Source organism: Danio rerio, chromosome 14 (genome assembly GCF_049306965.1).
Source record: "Danio rerio strain Tuebingen ecotype United States chromosome 14, GRCz12tu, whole genome shotgun sequence".
NCBI lineage: Eukaryota > Metazoa > Chordata > Actinopteri > Cypriniformes > Danionidae > Danio > Danio rerio.
In genome coordinates, this window is record NC_133189.1 from 40,345,333 (window position 1) to 40,367,271 (window position 21,939).

The window sequence follows — 21,939 nt, forward strand, 5'->3', positions numbered from 1 at the left end:
AGCTGTGCATACTGCCCATTGCTTATATACTACAGCTTCAGCTAACCATATTTAATGTTCCACAGAAGAGGAAAAAAAGACCTCACCTACACTTTTGGTGTGTAAATTAACAGCAAGTGTTCATTTTTAGCTAAACTATCCTTTAAAAATGTAACAAAATGGCAACAACACAAAGAAATGTCTGGGCTAGCTGATTACCTTTTTGTTCATGTGACATTAAGCGTCTATTGCTTTAAATAAAAAGCCCATTACAATCCTCCAAAATGGACCCCCCTGTGTTCAAGACATGGTTGCAGACTGGACCCAGACCATACTCATAAAGTTATCAATTACTTGATATGCATTTCCTCCCTCTAAGCATTACACAGCGAGATCCGCCTCCACAGTCGTTTGACTAATTACTGTGGTAGCGCCGCTGCCTTTGTGCAACTAGACATGCAAACGTGGAGGTGTAAGCCTTTGAATGTGTGGATATCAGCGTGATAAGCACAAAAGCCTGCACTCAAGAAATATACTGTAATATTCTGAAATGCATGTCAGTGTTTTTGGATATCATAATGCACAATGCATTATTATAGACGACATACTGTATTGATAGTCAACCATTTTAAATACACAACTCATTCAAAGCTAGCAAGAAACAAAAAGTGTTTCAAAGTTATTTTCAGCAGCATGCAGTGCACTTGACACTACTCAGCGTGTGTTTCCAAGCCCACCCACAAGCATTCGCCTCTGCGTTTTTCCCCATGATTGCTGTCTCACACATTGTTTCAAGCAGCGTGTCTGATTCCTGCTGGTAATCTGTCCTCCCACCTCGTCGGTCAGTTCACACTGTAACCTATATCACATAGACTAGCGCCTAATACAACCTGAACACACACTGGGTGAGGTGGGGAGGAATCCCGGCTTCCTCATCCTTCAATTTCCACACCCTAACGCTGCCCTTTGTTATTATTATAATCTATAGTGACATCGATCTACAGCTGATGTTAATATGGCTAATGGCATGTAAAACAATGGGGCAGTAACTCAGTCTGTTTAGAAAGGTTGACACTGAGGGAAAAAAAAGCTAGTAGCATCATTCCAAATGCAGAATTTTCCAGTGTCATTGCTTTTTTTTTTTTTTGTCCACGCATGAGTAAAGTCAGACTGTGAAGGGAAAATTTGATCATGAGCTCAGACTGATGATAAGGTTACTTGCAAACATGCAGACAGACTGTCACACTGGACTCACTTTTCTTGATATGGAATGTGTGTGTGTGTGTGCATGATATAGTGTGTGCATAAATTTGGTTTTATAGCTTGAAAGGGCTGTCGTCTTTCAAATGAAGGCATGACAGGACTGGATAGGGCTGGAATGGGATGGAATGATGTGTGGAAGAAATGGATGATGAAAGGTCATTTTTTCCCTCCCCGTCTTTGTCTTTTTCATACTTCATCTCTAACCTCCAACTCACTCTGTCTTTCTTTCTCTAACCAGTCTAGCTGCATGTTGCATGGGTGACACTGCTGATTATGGCCTCAATGTAACGTCAACATGGATTAGGGGAGCTGTAATCTACAGTGGAGTGCAGATACAGTATATGGGGGAGGTATGCATTTTCAAAAATAACCAATGCTCTTCTTTCAAATTTAAAATGCTAAAGAGTATTCTGTTTTCCACCAAAATATTACGGTATTTATGTAGATCATGAGCCACTCAACACTGAGTATGTTTACATGGACTTAAATAATCCCATTCGATTGAAATGATTCTCTGATTGAGAGTCTACCATGTAAAGAGCGATTTTACCATATCCGATTTTATCCGATTACCGTAATCTGACTAAAGTCATAATCGAACGAAATAGAAATCAAATTAAAACATGTGGAGTATGCCGATTTTAGTCTAATTATTGAAATTCTGTAAACACCAACTATTATCTTTGTGTAGGATGTTCACCACATTTTGCGACAGGATAGTCTATAGCTATTTGAGACTATTCTCTGCACCTACCGAGTTAGTGAAGGACCACACACACCTGCATCGCAAAATGCAGACTTTTTTTCCCATATGTTGTGCGGTATTAAATTCCATCAGAACAACACTCTTCAGATGTTCATACTCGCATCCAATATCTCTTTTGTCACGAGGGGCATACATGAAATGTTCCTTATAAAAGTGAAAGTGCCAAACTGCAGCTAAAGTCAACAAATGAAAAATAAAACACCCGAAAATTTAACTCTGGAGGAAATGTGGATAGCGTGGTGATACAATGACATTAATCGAATTATGTGCTTTAACATGTGAAATGGGATTATGAAAGAAACATTCAAAAAGCAACTCATGTAAACACCTTAATCATATTATTGTCGTATTCAGATAAAGGCAAATAATTTGACTACTGATGTCCATGTAAACGTAGTCAATGAGACTAGGAGACTAGAAAGATGCAAAGAGAAGTGTATTCTGGAAATTCAAAGTTTCTCTTTAATAATAATAAAAAAATATGTGTTTTATTCTGCAAACTACTAATGGCATTTCTTCGTGTTTATATCAATTTTAGACAACACAACAAATGTTTTGATTTCAGAAAAAAACTATATTTGGTGGATTAAGACAACAATCAAATGAAAACATTTGTTATTTTGATCAATGTTGCCAGATGTAGCTGACTGATTCCAGCCCAAAAACTATCCAAAACCCGCTGAAAACCAAAATGCACCGCCCAAAAATCATTAGACTATAATAACCGGTGTCACTCGTTGGGAGATCACAACTGTTGTAAGCATTTGTGTGTGAAGAGCGGGGCTATGGCATCTCTTTGCGAAATCATAACAGGTTTAGAAGTGTAGACCGGGGCTGGCGGGCATGCTGTTGCAAAACCACCCAAATTTTCCCTACCCGCCTGTCATTTTTTTACCCACAAAAACAAATTAAAAATCCTCCAATACTGACAACACTGATTTTGACCAGCTGTCATTAAAAAAAAAATAAAATAAAATAAAACCGACAATATTTGTTTTTTGTTTGGAAGAAATGCACAAATATACAGTATAAATACATATTTATTTATCCACACACATATCTCACTTGATCATTTGAATCCGATTGGTCAATCATGGCTTTTCCAACATATGTAATTTCCCACTAACAAATGCTTAAACAACTGCTGAGCAGATTATGTGGTGGTCATGGAGGAGTGGAGAGCATGAGATTCCTAAAAGACCTAAAGACCTTAGTGACAGACGAGTCTCCGCATTGATCCCATAAGCCAGCCTGAACACCCGCCAGTGACCAACTCACACATGCAGCTTCTCCACGATGGACATCCAGCGTTCTCCAACCTCCGGTGCCTAGACTGCAGCTCTGCACAGGAAGTTTGGCCAGAGGAGAAATGGTCATGCCCAACTGAGCCTGGTTTCTCTTGAGGTTTTCTTTTATTCACTTTCATCAATTGGTGAGGTTTGTTCCTCACCACTGTCACCACTGGCTTGCTTGGTTTGGGACAGTGTTTGGACTTTCAGCAGTGAAATTTAAACTGAACTGAACTAAACTGAACTTTAACTCCGAAAACTGGACTGAAACGGTTTCAATTTACTAGAACTTCTATGATAAACTTCTTTCACACAATGTACATTGTAAAAGCGCTATAGAAATAAACATGAATTGAATTGAATTAAACTAATAACATAGGCTTGAATTTTTGAAAATAATTGGATACAATATACCATTACACACACATGCACACACAAATCCTAGACAAATAACTGGATATATATATAGTCAAATTCTATATAAATGCCTATAGAATAGTTCTATGTGTTCATTTTGTATACTGTATGCAATGCCTTGTGGAACATTCCCTATAAAAGCAAAGCCAGAAACACAAACAGCAGCCTGTGATATAGCTATAGGCCAAATCATGCTATATCATGTGAACTTCTCTCAGTGTGTCACACTTAGGTCCGTGGCGTGCGAAATGGCCATTAGTCCTGGAGCCAATCTCCTTGCCCACCGCATGACCTTTTTGCTTATATGTGCAGATTCATGGTGGCTTTTCCAGGAGGAGGAGAGCGGATAGAGCAGTAATGAGTTAATGTGAGGACAACTCACTAGATAAACAACCACGAGCATGAAAAAGGACATTAAAGAGTGCCAGAAAACACAGAGAGAGGAAGCGAACGCATTTCAGTGTCATGCATAACAAACACTGGAACTTAAATTGATTAAATTATAGTTGGACATCCTACTTTTTATAGTGACAAAGTGGTGCAGTGGGTAGCATTGTCGCCTCACAGCAAGAAGGTCACTGGTTTGAGCATCGACTGGTACAGCTGGTATTTCTGTGTGGAGTTTGCATATTCTCCCATATTCACGTGATTTTTCTCCGTATGCTTTGGTTTCCCCCACAGTCCAAAGACATGCGCTATAGATGAATTAGAATAAAATTGGCTGTAGTGTATGTGCGTGAATGAGTGTTTCCTAGTACTAGGTTGCAGCTGGATGGGCATCTGCTGTGTAAAGCATATGCTGGATAAGCTGGCGGTTCATTCCACTGTGGTGACCCCTGATGAATAAAGGGAATAAGCCGAAGGAAAATGAATAAATCCTTGGTGATGGCCATGTTCACTTGAATATTTCAGGAGGGAAAATCCTATTTACATACAGGACTGAATCTCCAAAATGATCATTCAATGTGTACGTAATACAAGTCTCTCGCCAAACTGCACTGAATGACATCATGGTGATGACACAAAGTGATGTTCTGGCAGTTGATTTGGAATTCACTATTTTTGGCCAAAAAAATTATAAAACTAAGGTCCAATCCCAATTCTATTTTTGTATCCCTACCCCTTCCCCATGGGCCTTAAAACCGAGTGTGAATGGGAAAGGCTTCAAAATGTACTTGAAGAGTTGCCACTTGAAGAGTTGCCATGTGCACTTAATATAAGCAACACTTAATAATCATCTTTGGGTTTAAGTTGATGGATTTTAATGAGGTATAGTAGGAAGGTGCAGATCACTCCATGTTGGTGTTTGGCTTATTTCCTTAGCTAAAGTGTCGGGGATTAGGTTTAGTATGGCCTTGTTCTTATATGCTGTTATTTATAGAAATATTGGCAACAGTATTAAGTCAAGTCATACCTTGTTCCATGTAATTTCTAACATTGTGCACATAGGAAAGAAAGAGTGACATCTTTGATAAGCATTTAAACATGCCATTAAGAACTTAAGATTTGCTATAGTTTGCATATGTGGTCAGTTTAATTTGCTGAAGGAGGATCGCAAAAGAACATTCATTCATTCATTCATTCATTTTCTTGCCACAGAGGAATGAACTGCCAACTATTCCATACTCCAATTCCATATTCCAATCTATTCCACTATTCCAATTATTCCATATGTTTTACACAGCGGATGCCCTTTAACCCACAAGCCAGTACTGGGAAACACCCATATATGCTCATTCACACATACTCTCACATACGGCCAAATTAGTTTTCTCAATTCACTTATAGTGCATGTCTTTTGGTGTACCGGGAGGAAACCCAGGCAAACCCGGGAAAAACAAGTAAACTCCGTACAAAAATACTAACCGGCCCAGCCGGGACTCGAACCAGTGACCTTCTTGTTAGTGCTAACCACTGAGCCACCGTGCCACTCCTCACAAAAGAACAGTGTGAAAAACAAAAAACAAACAAGAGATAGGTTATTATTTCTTTAATTTTCTTTTGGCCTAGTGCCTTATTTATCAGGAGTCACCATAGCGGAATGAACCGCCAACTGTTCCAGCATAATTCCAAATATTAGCCAGACATTTAATTTGCAAAGCCTTATTATTTTTCATGTGTGCTGCTTTTGGTAGATTGTATTGATCATAATAGAAATGAGCTGCTGCATCTTTTAACTTGGGTTCTGTCTGTAGATCGTTCACAGATCTTCACAATCCTATTTGCATTTCTTATAGGATCACACTTTCATGCTAATTGTCCCTGTTTGATAAACCTGGCTCTTTTACATGACAATTACTTGCACACGTCTACTCAAAACCAAATGTTTCATTAGTATCAGTATTCAGAATATGAAATTACGGTAATTCATTTTGAGCTCCTCCTGGGAATTTTCACCTTCTGATTGGAGTCAAAATATGTTTGTGAAGTGATAAGAAGTTAGTGTTACCTGAGCCTGAATGATTAAAAGTGGGTTTTGGTTATCCTCACCTTTCTTTAGAAAAAAACACACTGTCATTTTTTCATCATGAAATATTTAATTTTCCATTTATCACTTCAGTGAGCTCGATTTGGATATTTGCAATTTAACTCTGAAAGACCTTCCAGCCTGGCATCTTGTTATAGCAGCTCATGCAGTATGGAGCATGGGCCGAGGGGAATGAAACTGGGACGTGGAGGTTGGGGAGCTGTAAGAGATGATGATTGCTTGTGGTCTGTGCCGAAGGGATGAGAGGAAACAGAACATTTCCAAAATGCAATCGCATATCTGCAAGTGGTATTAGATTCATTGTCATTATATATAGAGCAGTGCAAGAAGTCTTTCATCAGAGACTGTATTTTGGGATTTAGAGAATGTGGCCTGTGATGTGCACCTGAAAACCTAGAAGTATACCTTACAGTTATTTGTGGAGGCAGGTGTATTAAATGTCATGCAAACTATTCCACACATATGAGTGCACAAATAGTGTGAAAAAAGATGAGTCTCACAGGAGGTTGTTCAAAGGCTGTGAAAAACAAAGTGTTTATAAAATTTTAATTGCTTTTACTTTCATCATACATGTGGAAATCCAGAGAAATGATGATGAGCTCATCTAAAAACGTCACTTGTTTTTAGAAAGTGAGAGGGACCTGTCCATGGTCCTGAAAGCAATGCATCCTACATCAAAGAAGTGGTCAATACGTCAGATGCAGAGTATTTGAGTGTCCGGTACTTGTGGTCAGGAGCAGTGGAACTCCAGTGGGGCTCACAGCAATTAGAGGGAATGCATATGTAGCACTCATCAAATACACTCTATATTTAGCCTATAAGAAGTGTAACAAACACTACAATTTAGAGGTTTTTGAATTAGTATAAAATATTCATTCATTTATGATCACCTCTTCTCATTTATTAAGTCATTGCACTTAAGAGAGGAAATGAACTAGAATATCATATCTGCTAGAGCTGTTCCTTCATAATTTGAATCTGGGATAAATAAAAAAAATCTGAAGCTGTTAATTTGAAACTGGTGCGTGCTTGCTGATTTTCTTTCTTTCTTTCTTTCTTTCTTTCTTTCTTTCTTTCTTTCTTTCTTTCTTTCTTTCTTTCTTTCTTTCTTTCTTTCTTTCTTTCTTTCTTTCTTTCTTTCTTTCTTTCTTTCTGTCTTTCTTTCTTCTATCTACAGTATTAAGAGTGTAAAAATACATGTTGAATGTCATTAACAAGAATATCATGGATATGTTTTGTATTGTGGTTTCAGTTTCTGAATTAAAAAAATTCTAAATAGTTTAATTGCATTCATTCATCCATCCATTAGCAGCATCAAATGCCAATTAAAGCATATTTTTACACAGCGAATGCATTTCCAGCCTCAACCCAGTACTGGGAAATACCTACTCTCAGATTCACATATTCACTCATACACTACCTGACAAAAGTCTTGACGCCTATCCAAGTTTTTTGAACAGCAAATAATATCTTGACTTCTGGTGGATCATTTGGTATCAGAAGTGGCTTATATGAAAGGCAAAAGGTTCTAAATTACACTTATTTTACCAAAGTAAGATATAATTATGCCGTGATTTGGAATTATTTATTTAGGACAGTAAGGTGTGACTTTGACAAAAGTCGTGTCACAACAGAATTAGTGCGGATTATAAAGTCATGGTGCAGTGGGAAAATAATTAATATTGTGTATGACTCCTATGAGCTTGGAAGACTGCATCCATACATCTCTGCAATGACTCAAATAACTTATTAATAAAGTCATCTGGAAGGGAAAAGAAAGCGTTCTTGCAGGACTCCCAGAGTTTATCAAGATTATTTGGATTCATCTTCAATGCCTCCTCCTTCATCTTACCCCAGACATGCTCGATAATGTTCATGTCTGGTGACTAGCATGGGACACCTTGACCATTTTTGCTTTTAGGAAATTTAACGTAGAAGCTGAAATATGAGAAGAAGTGTTATCCTGCTGAAGAATTTGCCCTCTCCTGAGGTTTGTATTGTGATTGGCAGCACAAATGTCTTTATACCTCAGGCTGTTGATGGTGCCATCCACTCTGCAGATTTCTTGCACATCCCCATACTGAATGTAAACCCAAACCATAATTTTTCCTTCACCAAGCTTGACTGATTTCTATCAGAATCTTGGGTCCATGCAGGATCCAATAGGTCTTCTGCAGTTATTTGTGATGATTGGGATAAAGCCCAACAGATGATTAATCAGTAAAATCTACCTATAATCTAACTAGAAGTTATTATTCAAATTATTATTTGAAGCTCTTAACTTGGATCAACGACAAGACTTTTGACAGGTAGTGTCCAGCCAAGTCAGCTTATTCAATTCACCTATTGAGCATGTCTTTGGATTGTGAGGGAAACCGAAGTACCTGAAGGAAACCCACAAGTACACAAGGAGAACATGCAAACTCCACAGAGAAATGACAACTGGCCCAGCCAGTTGTGACCAGTGACCTTCTTGCTGTGAGGCAACAGTCCCACTGAGCGACCATGCCACCATGGTTTAATTTGTCTAAATGAATTTAAAATGCAGACATTTTGGAAAACAGTTGTGCTTGTAATTTTAAAAAATACTATATTTTTACTGTATTTAATAACGCATTAGTACATTTTAAATACTGCAACGTATTTAAACGAATCTAAAAACGTTTAGAAGTATTTTTATTGGTGGTACTTTTATTAAATAACTAATGTAATTAGTCAACAAACTGTAAATTATTTTAAAGTGCTACTAACAAAATCTGCTAATATGCTACTAAAAATGCCTGTAGCCAAAACAAACAAAAACAATTAAGAATGTGGCACGTGCAACTGATGCGCCTTTATTCCTGAGCCTGTATGCATGTCTCGTTATTAGTCGCCGCTGTGACAGCTGCGTTGCTCCTGTATGTTAGTAAAGGTATCAACTCACAGAAAGGCGCGCGACTCGAGGGAGGAGAGAGAGAGGAGAGAAAGAGAGAGAGAGAAGGAAAGAGAGAGAGATAAATCTGCATTATTCCTCCAGAAGCGGGACTGAGGCAGGAGTCCGCGATAGAGGAACCACCTGCAGACCGCAGCCGCTCTCATTCTCAGCAACGCCTCAATATGTTACGGATTTGACTCACACTGTAAACGACAGATTATTTCCTTCACACAGTGGCTGAACACACACTGTCGAGGAGATGCAACAGTTGAAGAATTTATCGATTTGTCTCATAGCCCTCTTATTAGGGATGACAACTGGAGGCTCTCCAAGTGTTCAAATCGGTACGCGCGTCATTCATTTAATTTTTTAGTTTTGTTAAACTAGCGTTTGTAATAGACGTGAACTAAGAATTCATAAGCTGTATTTGTGTGTGTCGTACAGGAGGCTTGTTTCCGAGGGGAGCCGATCAGGAGTACAGCGCGTTTCGGATCGGAATGGTTCAGTTCGGAACGGCTGAATTTAGACTGACGCCTCACATCGATAATCTGGAAGTAGCAAACAGTTTCGCTGTAACTAACTGCTGTAAGTTGTCTTGTTTTTCTACATCAAATGCATGTGATCGCTTTTTTGGTTTTTGAACAAAGGCAGAAATTGGCTATTGAGAATGAGTGGTTTGTGTGCTGAAGTTTGAGTGCGGCTTATGGCAGGAATTTGTGTATAGCTGGATGTGAAGTTGGTTTCCACAGTAACGGAGACGAGGACGAGCTCCCATCATCGGAAGCTGCTTAACCATCCTATTGTCTTCGGGTCATTCCCTTATTTTTACCAAAGTAAACGCTATGGATTTGTGTGTTTTTTGTTATTAAATAATATTTTTTACCTTTTAAAACATAACCATTTAAAATAAAATCACAACACGGTACTAGTTGTATGATCTTACCCAAGATTTTCAACCGTCTATCACCTTTTACCTTTGGCCTTGTCAGCATGTTGTGCGTGTATATATATATATATATATATATATATATATATATATATATATATATATATATATATATATATATATATATATATATATATATATATATATATATATATGTATGTATTTATATATTTTATACTTTTATATTTTAAGTTATTATCTGGGCAGCACAAATTATTGTGTATTCGTTCTACTTAAACCCCAATGTTTTTTGTCTAAACACCTGTGGACTTCAGTAATTGTTAAGCGTAGGTGGAAACAAATGGATTTGTCATGAAAGACGCACAAATTGATCATTGCTGGCTACTGAGGTCACATATTTCCTGTAAACTGTATATTTTACACACAACCATATTATAATAATATAATGAGAAGTGCATATTTCGCCCCAGTTATTCACCTTTTCCGTGAGAAGAATAAATAAATTAATTAATGACGTAAAAAAAAATGATTGTCTTTTTTAATTTTATATATATAACGATCATATGGATATAGATACATTTTAAAGCTAGGCTTTCTGATGTTTTTTATATAGGTAGCCTGTTGAGCTAAAAATAATCAGAGGAGTTTAAAAAAAATTGATGATGATAGAGCGCTCACATTTTCTGACCATCACTGCATTAGATTTAATCAGCGCAGAACTTTATGAGATGATCGTGAATAAATGAAGCCTTTATTAAGTGGATCACTTATATTCAAGGATTTCATTTGGTATGCAGTGGGCTGTTGCTAAGCAATATTGCGAAAATGATTATTATTTAAGAAACTCTCTTCATGAGGTTCAGTTAACGTTTTTTAATGATCTTTATCAAAAATACTGTACTGTATATATAAATCATTTGCCGGACATCATTCTATAATATGATGGAAACACATTATTTCATTTTCTTCTCAAAAATGTTTTTTTTTTTTTTAGAATTACTTATTTACATTGTGCACATATAATTAAGTATAATTCTGCAATGCATAATGCATAAATAATTGATAAATAAATAATTGTTTAAAAAATTAAAACGTTCAGATAACGTTAGTCTAGTATTGACAGCCTGTAAGATGTGCATGAGCTTGATCTCACAAAACATGATCATTTTGTCATTTAGCCTGATCAGTATTTTCTATAGTTTTTTATCTTCACTGTCTAATTTCCATTTTATTCCCCAAGATGAGTGTTGTGTGTTAACAATAGGTCTTCCAGGCATCATTCATTTTATTTCTCCTACATAAAAACCCCTAGATGGCACTATGCATTTGCAGGCTTTATTGTTTCCATCTTTCTCAAACAGTTAAGTGTGTCCTCTTAAAAGCAGCTGGAGAAAATGTGTCCATCAGTCATGTTTCATCTGGACCACAACTAGGTTTCATTTAGACACACATTCTGGGATGAGTGGATGTATAAGTGGAAGTATGTGTTTTACTTGACATGAAACATGTGAAGAACACATGATCCATTATGAATCACAGGATTCTGCTCTCTGATATACTGTACAGATGACTTCATGAGGTCTTGTTGGTTCGGAAAACATTTGCTCTCTAAAGCTGACATTTGCTCTGTGTTGTTGGTTGGGCATGAGTCAGAATGATCTTGTCACTGATATATGACAGCTCCAGAGCTGATATAGGGGATGGTTTAGTCTTAAATGGCTCTCATGAGATAAACAACAAGACATGCCACCTTGGTATGAGATGCAGCTAATGAGGCTTTTCTTCTTTGAAGCTATATTGCTTTTAGCAAGATGTTGTGTGTTTTCCCAGCACTCATTCTCATAAACTGAAAAGCAGAAAAACATAGTAAGAATGTCATTGTATACCTCTGTTTTGAAGTCACTCTTCAGTGTATTTTTGGTAGACAAGGTCACAAAACTACTGTAGTTGTGTGTGTTTAATTAAATTCAATTATAATTCCAATTTATAATTATTATTAATTATTATAATTATTCATTACTATAACTTGTGCATATTAAAGAGTACAGCCAAGTCCAAAGTGTTATTCCACATTGATATACAACTGATAACAGTGATATTATGTGACATTAGCTATGTTTCCATCCAAAAATGCAAATTACCTTTATGCACAAAACTGGATTATCGCATAAAAGACATGTGAATAAGGCAACATTTCCATCCAACGAGTCAACATCAACAAAGTCGTCACTTTCTGATTATCTGTCGCCAAATATCAACAGTACAAATGGAATTTGCTGCGGTAGGAGAAGCTGCGAGAATCTTTTCTTCATTTAAAAAATGACTTGCACCTCAGAAGGAAATCCAAACATGCAGTGAACACGCGATAAGCGGAGCACAGACGCTCTTGATTCTGCAGATCATTAATAATATAATAACACTAAGGGCCCTATCATACACCCGGCGCAATGTGGCGCAAGACGTCAGCTGGATACAAGAGTCGTTGTGACGTTTTGCACCACACTGTTTGAATAGCAAATGCATTTGCGCTCATATGTGCGCCCAGAGGCTTCTGGTCTAAAAAAGAAGGCGTGTTGAGGCCCATTGCTGGCGCATTGCTATTTTGAGGAGCTATAATAGACTGTTTAATAGACCTAATCAAAGCAGGTCTAAAGTCAAGCGCAGAGCGCATTAGTTGTGCACCTCACTTAAACGTTGCTTAATACACACAGGATGTACAGCAATACGCAAATATCTTAACAAATGAAAAATAATTAAAGGATTGAAATATTACAAAAATGATTATTTTCTAGCCTACATAAATATAAAGAAACACCGCCTCCATGCCTTCTTCATCTCGGGGGGCTTTTTTCAGTTTATTCATGACAATTTGCTTTTGTATAATGTTATCATTATTAGCAGTATTATTTATTATATGCATATTTATATTTGTTTTATTAAAAACAAGCTTAAATTTGTCCACCTGTCAGGTTTTGGACCATAGGGCATGTGTATGGATAGAACTAATTTGGATATTTTTTGACCACACTTCATTTATTCATTTGCAGGAAATTAGAACTGAATTTAGAAATATTTTTGAAACAAATCTTTACGCTTAATAAACGAAATTAATTATGTATAGGGTAATGGATGTCTGAGCGTACAACCCGTTTCCCTATCTCTCTAGTGAAGCATTCAGTTTTTCCACTTACAAAGTACGCCATGTAAATAGCAAATGCGCTTTGGCGCAACACAACTGACTCTTAAAGGGAAAGGGAAATGAGACTCTGAATGGTTTATTCTCAAAACACACGTATAACTCATTAAGAGAATAAGCTGAACCCTGTTAGACCATGCACCACGGTGCAAAAGCAGATTTTTCCATCCTTAAAATAGCAAAAGTGGTTTCGGACACACCCTTAATGGTTTTGCGCCCTGCGCTTTGCGCCTGGATTGTCAAATAGAGCCCTAATACTGAGATGGTTAAGGTGTTTTAGAATGACCAAAACAACATTTCAGATGTTTTACAATGTGCTCAGCCTTCTGGTTTGTCCACTCACACACGTTTATCATCACATGACCCCTTATAACAAAATCACATGACCTTTTTAATGTGCATAGTGGACTTTGTTCGGTAAAAGTCTTTTTTTTCATAATTTATGCACATCTTCCCTTTTTGAATAAAAAAAATTATCCTACTTAGTTATGCGCATTTTCAAAATTTAAACATATCTTGGCGTTTTTATCAACTGTTTTTTATAAGCATTTCCAAAATGCACATCATAATAGGTAAATGGAAACATATTGTTTACAAACTCCACAGTTCATAATCTTTTCACAGTTGACTGACAGACTGACAGATATCATGCTCATTCATCTTTATTTTGTGCTATAACTAGTAGTAAAGAAGAACCATCAAGGAAAACTGAGTTGTACAACCTACATTTTTTTTAACTAAAGTTTTATTCATACATTAAATGAAACAGCATAAACAAAAACATTTGATATTGTTTCTGATATATTTTTGCATTGATGTGCTTTATTTAACCAAAAAAACCTGTGCTGAATTTTTTGATGCAAAAGTGCATACATTTGCACTCCTGACTGATGCATTATTCGTATAATTCATTATTATACAGCTTGATTGTTTGTCATATTGCAGTTTTGAATTGATACATTAAAATATTATTAAAAATGGCAGATCTTGATTTGACCAACATAGCTATTTAGAAACCTTTCTCAAGAAACAAAAAATAAATTAAAAAGACAAGTAGGCTTGATTGGATTATAAAACACCAAGGCTTTTAAACAATAAAGTTTATGTTTAAACAGGGCCTCACAATCTAATTTAGTGGATTTATGATTTATATTTATATGCATATATTTCAATTACGAAAGCAGGTCAGCTTTCCTTAGGGCCCCATATATCAGGAAGACATACCTGGAGCATATTTGCTGACATTATACAAAATAAAGCAATCTAGTGGCAGATCAATGCTTTTAAATCTCCTTGGCATTTCTAAAAGTATAAATGATCAAATGAATGGGATGAAAAGTAAAGCATTACTGTAGTTATTTGCATCTCACGATATAAAACATAAGCAAATGTTATGTATTAGTCACACAGATCTGTATCCTGATGCAGTATATATTCTGATTGAACAGCTTGGATATAAACTTTAGTTTTTCCCAGACTAATTAATGTGAAATCAAACTTGTGCGTTCCATGAGTCATTTTTTTTCTGAGTAAGTTTTCAAAATGCATGTAAGCTAACAAAATTTCGAAACATTGATTGATATTTAATGTGGTTTTATAAGTACTTTCTGTGCTGGATCTCACTTGAGCGCATTTATGCTCCAACTAAATGCTGGTACCAAGAAACATGCGCAGAAAAATCAGCAGCCATAAATATAGTGAGGATCCTATCTACAGTATCCTGATATACCCTTTCCCACACCCCTCAATCCGAGTGTGAAGTCTAATAACTAAGGGAAATAAATTGCATGGTCATGATCAATAGCTGCATGTGTTTCAGTTCTTGTCTCTTGTCAGTACATACATAGTCGCTCAACCAACCTCCACTAACTGGGTGATTCGATCTTTTTTCAATTAAAAAGACCTGCTGTTTTTTCCTACCTGACACAGCAGGGATCTCAGGAGTGCTGCTCTGATCCGGCTGTCACACAGCAGTCTGAGAAAGGCTTTAATGCTACACTGCTGAGAAAAAGCACAGAACAGAAAAAGAGCATTAGACACTGCCAATGATTAGAAGTCAGCATCCAAACTTCAGGCCACTCCTGTTGATGCTTAAGTAAATTGAGGATATTTACTAGTTTGAAATATCTTTTACTGCCCACAAATCTTGCATATTATAAGTACTGTATATAACACTGAGGGTGCATCTGAAATCGCCTGCTACTCAATAGGTACTGCATTTTAACTTGAATGTACTAATTGACCATTAGAAAAGTACGTTCTATCCCGTATGAATGTGAGTACAATGAAGGGAACTCAGATGAACTACATCCGCCATTTTGTCATGACCATGTGACCTACCCGCATCTGTTGCATTGCATCACTCCCATTCATGAATTCTCTGGTGTATCATGGGTTAGCGTAGTGTGCATCGGATGCGCACTTCAGTACTTCTCGCATACTGTTTTTCAAATTCTATGAATTTGGACGTACGACTCAGCTCGCATACTGTTTTTAGCGTACTGTATAATATGGAAGTTTGCGATTTCGAATGCAGTCTATATGCTTTTTAGACTTTGTGATAGGATTTGTTGATCAAACTTCCATTTTAATGACCTAACTTAAGGAATATTATATATTTGTATCATTACATGAAGTTCTGGAGAGGGAAAAATAACCTAGGCTTTATTTAAGGGTTAAATTTACCACCAAAGGTAAAAGTAAATAAATTTAGAATATCCAAGGTACAATGATACTTGTAGCATTTCATCTTAAAAGAATAATAAAATTGCTTTTAATTTAATTTCAGGCCATTAGTTGGGTGGACTTATAGAAGCAACAGGCCATTTGGTCTGCAGTTCAAATGGGTCAGATAATAGTGAATATACCTTCTTTTATGTTGGTTTAACTTGCATTTAAGATGCATCGTTAAAAATAAACATTTCAACGTACACTATTTTGGCTATTTTTTAAATGATCAATACACACTGTCCTGTAATGCAGTAAACAATTTATATTTCTAAAATAAATTTAAATATAAGTCTAGGTACACTATTATTGTTAAGAAGGACACTGTTAGTGGTAAGTTTTAACATATTTATTCTGTGCAAATATGGAATGGGAGTGGAAAACAGTGTTAAAATAACACTATCAGTGCTTTTTTTAACACTATGCAAGTGTAAAAATGTAACTCAATTTCAGGTGTAAATAATACTTGATTTAGTGTGGACCTATATAAACACTGAACAAGTGTTAATTTTTACACTTCGAGAGTGAATTTAACACTTTATGATTTGCTCATCTGAAGATAACATTATCTTATGTTTTTACGAAGCAACGTGATTGGTCTGCCCAGGAAATAGAAGATTATTTACAACAATGTTATATGCAATCAAAAACATTGTTGAATTTGAATGTTGAATTTTTCATCATACAGGAACGAAAGTAAACTAAAACTATTGTGGACTGCATTTCAGTTTTGCCACCACATATTCATCGTATGAGAATGATTACATGTAATAATATTTGTTTGTTATTCAAAAAAATCTAAATATGATTTTTCACTTAAATTTATGATAAACATTCTTCTTCATAGAGACATTTTAAAAGCATCCATAAATGTACTAAAGTTTAATATCTTTGTCTAGCATTTTTTAAATTTCACATGTATTAATATAATCGATGTTCAGTTTCTTTGTAGAATGTGTTGCCTGTTTCCTTAATGTAAGGAGATACATTGCTTTTTATAAATCATCATAAGAGATATGTGCTTGCTTAAACAGTTTTTTTTAATTATATGTACATTTACATTGTTTAAATCTAACCCATAACCTGCACTAAAGCTTACACTAAACCTTTCTTAAACCATCAACCAAACCATTTACCTGGTTTTTGCATAAGTTTGTGCTCTTTGGTCCAAACTGTGCTTCACGGGACTTATAAGCCGCCTTTCCACTGCACACAACAAACGGCAGACTGGAAGTCATTAACTTCCAATGGAGAGCAGTCCGGGAGCTGCGAGGACTTCCGATCACTTCCATAAGTGGAAAATTTAGATCTGATTTGAGCAGCGGATACGTTAAAATATTTGAACTCCTGCGGCTAGACCGTATGTGAACGGCCGACAGGATGTGATGTATTCCAGTGTTGTCCAAGCAGGTCTGTGTGCACAACGTGAGAAATAGTAAAATAGAAAGAGAGAATAGAAAAAGTTTTGTTTTTTTTAATCAGAAAAAAAGTCTAAATTTTTTTTTTGCCCCTCCAAAACTTTTAGCGGTCTATGAGTTTCTAGTATTCATTTATTCAACCATGGTGACCGCACGGAGAATAAAGGTTTTTGCTTTTGCACTCCTTTATTTTTGGACACTGCGAGAACAGCTTCTTTCCCATGGTGCATGACAAAACAGAAAATTCTTTGCGACTGCCACTAGGGGGCATATTCTAACAGTCATGTCCAAATGTCATGTTCAGTGAAAAGGCAGCTATAGATTGATTGCCGCCATTTTGAAAAGCGAAGTCGAGGCTGCGGTGGGAAGAAACCCGGAAGTATCGTTGGGAGTTGCATAGGAACGTTGTGTACTTGGCTGAATATCTTATCAGCCAAGAGAAAGTGACACAAATGTATCCTTTCACCGCCTTCAGAGTGACCCGATGGTCCGTTCTGAATGAATGGTGAAAATAAAAAGGGATATCAGAGCTCATTTTCAGCTAAGTTAAGGAAAATGGCACTAGTTAGCTAACGTTTTCTTTCCCAAACACGCGTTTTAGATGACATTTATGTAAGGCAATTTCACGCTAACATTTAAGGCACTGTTGATGGCTTTCTTAAAACAGCACTGATTTGCCACTGTGTTCACGTGTTCAACAGAAATGCTTGTGATTGGCCGAGAAGGTCATCAGTTCACCCACTGCTGTATACTGAGCACAAACACAGACGAGCCGAGCGATCTGCTTGATGACTCGACATCTTCACAGCTGCTTCGCGCTCCAGTCTCCGTGTATCTGTGTTTGCACTGGGTGAAGAGCGGTAAACTGAGTGCAAACACAGATACACGGAGACTGGAGCGCGATCAGCCGTGAAGATCAGTCGAGTCATCCGCGCTTAGCGACGCTTCAATGTTAGCCGGTTTTAAAACTTCAGTACCGGGACAACACTATTACAGACAACACAAGGGTGTGCTACAGAGGACTGCAGTGTTTTATCGCTCAACGGGTTACATAGGCTGACGCAGGAAAGCGTCCCCACGGTGTTTAACTGGTGCCATGAACTGAAGCCTCATGAATTAAGAATAGATTGTGATGTTGTTTGACGCCTAATTTGCTTTTAACTGTTTCAATTAAACTTACTGTATAATATTAAAGTGATGTTTACACCATTTCTGCATTTTAAAATCTCGGCAACAGCTGGAGGTTTGTAGTCCACAGCATGTTGCTGCAAGGTTTACAGTGCAGGTCCTATACTTCCGGGTTTCTTACCACCTCAGCCTCGCTTTGGTTCCTTAAAATGGCGGCCACCTGAAATAAGCGTATAGACTCATAGACGTCACAAGTGCATGAGTGTACTAGGTGAGCTACTGAGCAAGTTTACTACAATGAAAAAGCCATACATATGAGGTACTAAATGTATTTGTTTACAAAGCATTCACTACAGCAAAATACAGGTGAAAACAACATTGTTATCTCACAATCATAATTTGCATAAAAAGTTATAAAAGTTGCCTCATGTTAAATTCAACAGAAAGCCTTTCTGTAAAAATGTTAGTAGGGCAACATTTTTATTGTTCTACCTAGGCAAGAAAGTCTAATCTATATCATAGACTGAATCAAAACTCACTAATGAATTAATAATTCATGAGATGAAAATGAGGGCGAGCAAATTAGCATTTTTTTCTGGTGAACAATCTCTTTAAAACCATTTATTAAGTTACAATTCCTAATGAAGTCACTAAGCAGCTGATGTGCAAATTGGTTTAATTTACAGTCTAAAAACCCGCTAAATGCCTGTTAAAATTGAACTTCAGCTAGTCAGACCCTGCGTGAAATTACTGAAAAGCACAGAAAGAAAAAGAAAGATGAAAATCCCTTTTGGCAAGTGAAAGAGACTGTGTTGGGCAGGCCACTTCAGTAGAGAGAAGTACAGCGGCTCACACTTTCATCCCCCACCCCGCGCGGGGATGACCCCCATCTATTAAAAGCCTTTTTTTCCCTGGCTGCAGCTACATAACAGAAATGGCCTGCATAAATTATCTGACAGTTCGATTTCCACTTTCTCCAGCCTTCTCGTACAGGGGGAAGCAGTAATTGTGTGCCATCCAATAAGAGCTTTTAAGGCTGAGCCGTGTGATACAGCCAAGCTTTGTCATTTTTCTGCGTAAGTCCAGTACATCATCTCATCATGACAAATGAGTCAGTTCTCGTTAACATCTCAATATAGCCTCTTTTTTAGTCTGCTCTGGAGTCGTTTCAAACCTGTAATCCTTTTATCTCATGTATAAAAAGAATGTATGAAATTATTTATAACTTACAATGGAGATCGTGATTCAGTGATTTACAAAACCAGGACATTAAGCAACAAAACAAAATGACGTGTGACTTATTATTGGTTCTGAATAAAATGTACCTTGCATTAGTCTATTTAAAATATGAATGAATCATTTGAATAAATGATTTAATGACCCGAGCATGTTCTGTATGCAGTCATTTGCTTGTTCCTGAATGAATCAGTGTTTTTGAACAAGTCAAGTGAATAAATAGTTAAGCAGGTGTACTAGGGGTGGGAGAAAATTAAAAAAGACAGATGCATTGCAGTTTTTTCTCTAAAAACTCTGAATCAGTTTTCAAAAGTTTAGAATCGATTCTATATTCAAATTATATTGCAATGCTCCGGCCTGCCAAATCAGCTTAATTTGGACAGATGGATAATTACAGATGAGGCAAGGAGTTTCAGATTTGTTGTGTGACAACTACCTCAGGATGCTGTTCAAAAGTTAAACCTTGTCATCATAGATGCGTTGCTGCGCTTCACTGCTCATGCATTATGTCACACTTACAGATGTGTGAAGGGTGAGTGAGTGTATGAGTCAAGTGTGCCGCAAGCCTGCGTTTGAGTGAAGGTCTCGGCCGTTAGATCGCCCCCTGGGGGCTGGCTGCAGTACAAGTCATAAAGCCCGCCTCCTCCGTGTAAATGAAGGAGACTTGAGCCCAAATAAAAAAAATAGTTACACTTGCAATAAAATGTCCCGAAAGATGGTTCTGGTCGATTAAGGTACTGTTTATTGTGCTGAAATAGGTGCAGATCCTCATTTTTGTAAATAGTTTGTTTTTAGCAGTAATTTAATGCTGGGCGTGTCATCGTGATTGACAGTTGTGATTGACAGTTTCTCAAAGCAGACCGTCTGAGCTTCGGCAGATGACTGAAGGTGTTATTATTCGATTTCTGTGTTATTTTACTATTCCAAAATGAGTTCTACAGAAACTACAGTTTCTGACACACATGATCTGGTGGAACACTGTTTATTCGCTAAGGTCAGGGCTTTTTACTGGCTTTATTAGTTTGCTGATGCACGCCTAGCCACCCAGATAGCAAAATACACTCGGGCCAGTTCTCACCTGCCGATGACTTACCCCTCAGACTGACTATCTCAGCTGGACCTACTCTGGATGCCTATTGACTCACTGCCCGATTCCAGCCCGAGTCAATCGAGCCAGATGCGGCGGCCGAGTGAGCCGATGCTGCCGCATGCAAGCCGGAATTGGCCCGCGACGCCGCGAGTAAGTTATGTGCGCTGCGGCCCGGAGCCGATGCGATTGAATCTTCATTATATAAAACCTCACCTTTGTTAACGTTATTACAACCATTTGTGTTGATATGACAGCAAACGCAGGCTGCTATGTAAACGCAAAGTATAGCGCTAAATAAAAATGCACACAGCATACATCGCAAATATTCAAATAAAGGACAAAATAAATAACAATAAACCTGTATTGATTGCACAAGTATTAAATAATAATAAAATGGAATAAATTTTGTAGTGCACAATAATTAAGAATTTCAATATAGGCTAAATATGACAATAAAACTGCACAATAAATGACAAATAAACTAACTTAAGTACGGGGAAAAATACAGGTGATCAGTAGCAGTAATAGTCTTTATGTGTCTAAAATAATAATCTTCACGTTGATCTCCTGTAAGGTTATTTGAACTTGCTTTACAGGACGTCTCTGCATTTTAAGTTTCGACATGTTATTAAGTAATCTACTGAATTTGCTGTTATAAAACATTATTGAAACCGAATCTTATATAACCTAATAGAGCTGTAAATGTTAGATATTATTTATTTACATCATTTGCTGTTGGCGTTTTATTTGAAAACTCAAACTAAACATTAAAATGAATGTAAATTCCTCGTTGCCAGATAAAATGGAGGCATCGAATAAACCAAATGAAAACGGAGGCAAAAAAAATAAATAAATAAACAATTTAAGCGAAAATCAATAAACAATATACTAGCAATGTTGCAGCAGATGGACATTGTATTAATAGTGCAAAGTTTTTTTGTTTTTGTTTTTTGCAAAAATTGACAAATTGCAGGGTTGGGATGTGTAAATATCCTGTTGATATTTAGAAATCTTGCTGTATTTATCTTCTAAACGCACCATTTTTCCTGCCTGGTAAATCGTTATGGTGTAGGCTATATTTTGGGTTCTGTTGATGGCTAATTAAAAATAAAAAAACC

At 36.9% G+C, this 21,939-nt stretch overlaps 2 protein-coding genes across 17 annotated transcripts in view; one reads left to right on the top strand and one right to left on the bottom strand.

The window, feature by feature from the left end:
• The window catches only part of pdgfc (platelet derived growth factor c), a 298,659-nt gene that overhangs the window by 179,560 nt on the left and 97,160 nt on the right, over nucleotides 1-21,939 (bottom strand). For 2 of the 6 annotated variants that reach the window (XM_073922101.1, XM_073922103.1), the window contains one exon: nucleotides 15,143-15,220. The exons of 2 other annotated variants lie outside the window; for them this stretch is intronic. The gene's annotated coding sequence lies outside the window, so the exon portion shown is untranslated. Of the gene's footprint in view, nucleotides 1-15,142; nucleotides 15,224-21,939 lie in introns of all 6 variants that reach the window. 2 more of the 6 variants (XM_068213387.2, XM_073922102.1) reach the window with 1 other exon arrangement.
• Nucleotides 9,223-21,939, top strand: part of gria2b (glutamate receptor, ionotropic, AMPA 2b) — a 67,503-nt gene continuing 54,786 nt past the window's right edge. For 10 of the 11 annotated variants that reach the window (XR_012389369.1, XR_012389370.1, XR_012389371.1 and 7 more), the window contains exons 1-2: nucleotides 9,223-9,463; nucleotides 9,564-9,704. Coding sequence is in view for 6 of the 11 variants with exons in the window: in XM_068213152.2 (XP_068069253.1) it covers nucleotides 9,379-9,463; nucleotides 9,564-9,704 (226 nt within the window). In the remaining 5 variants the exon portion in view is untranslated. 11 annotated transcript variants of the gene reach the window in all.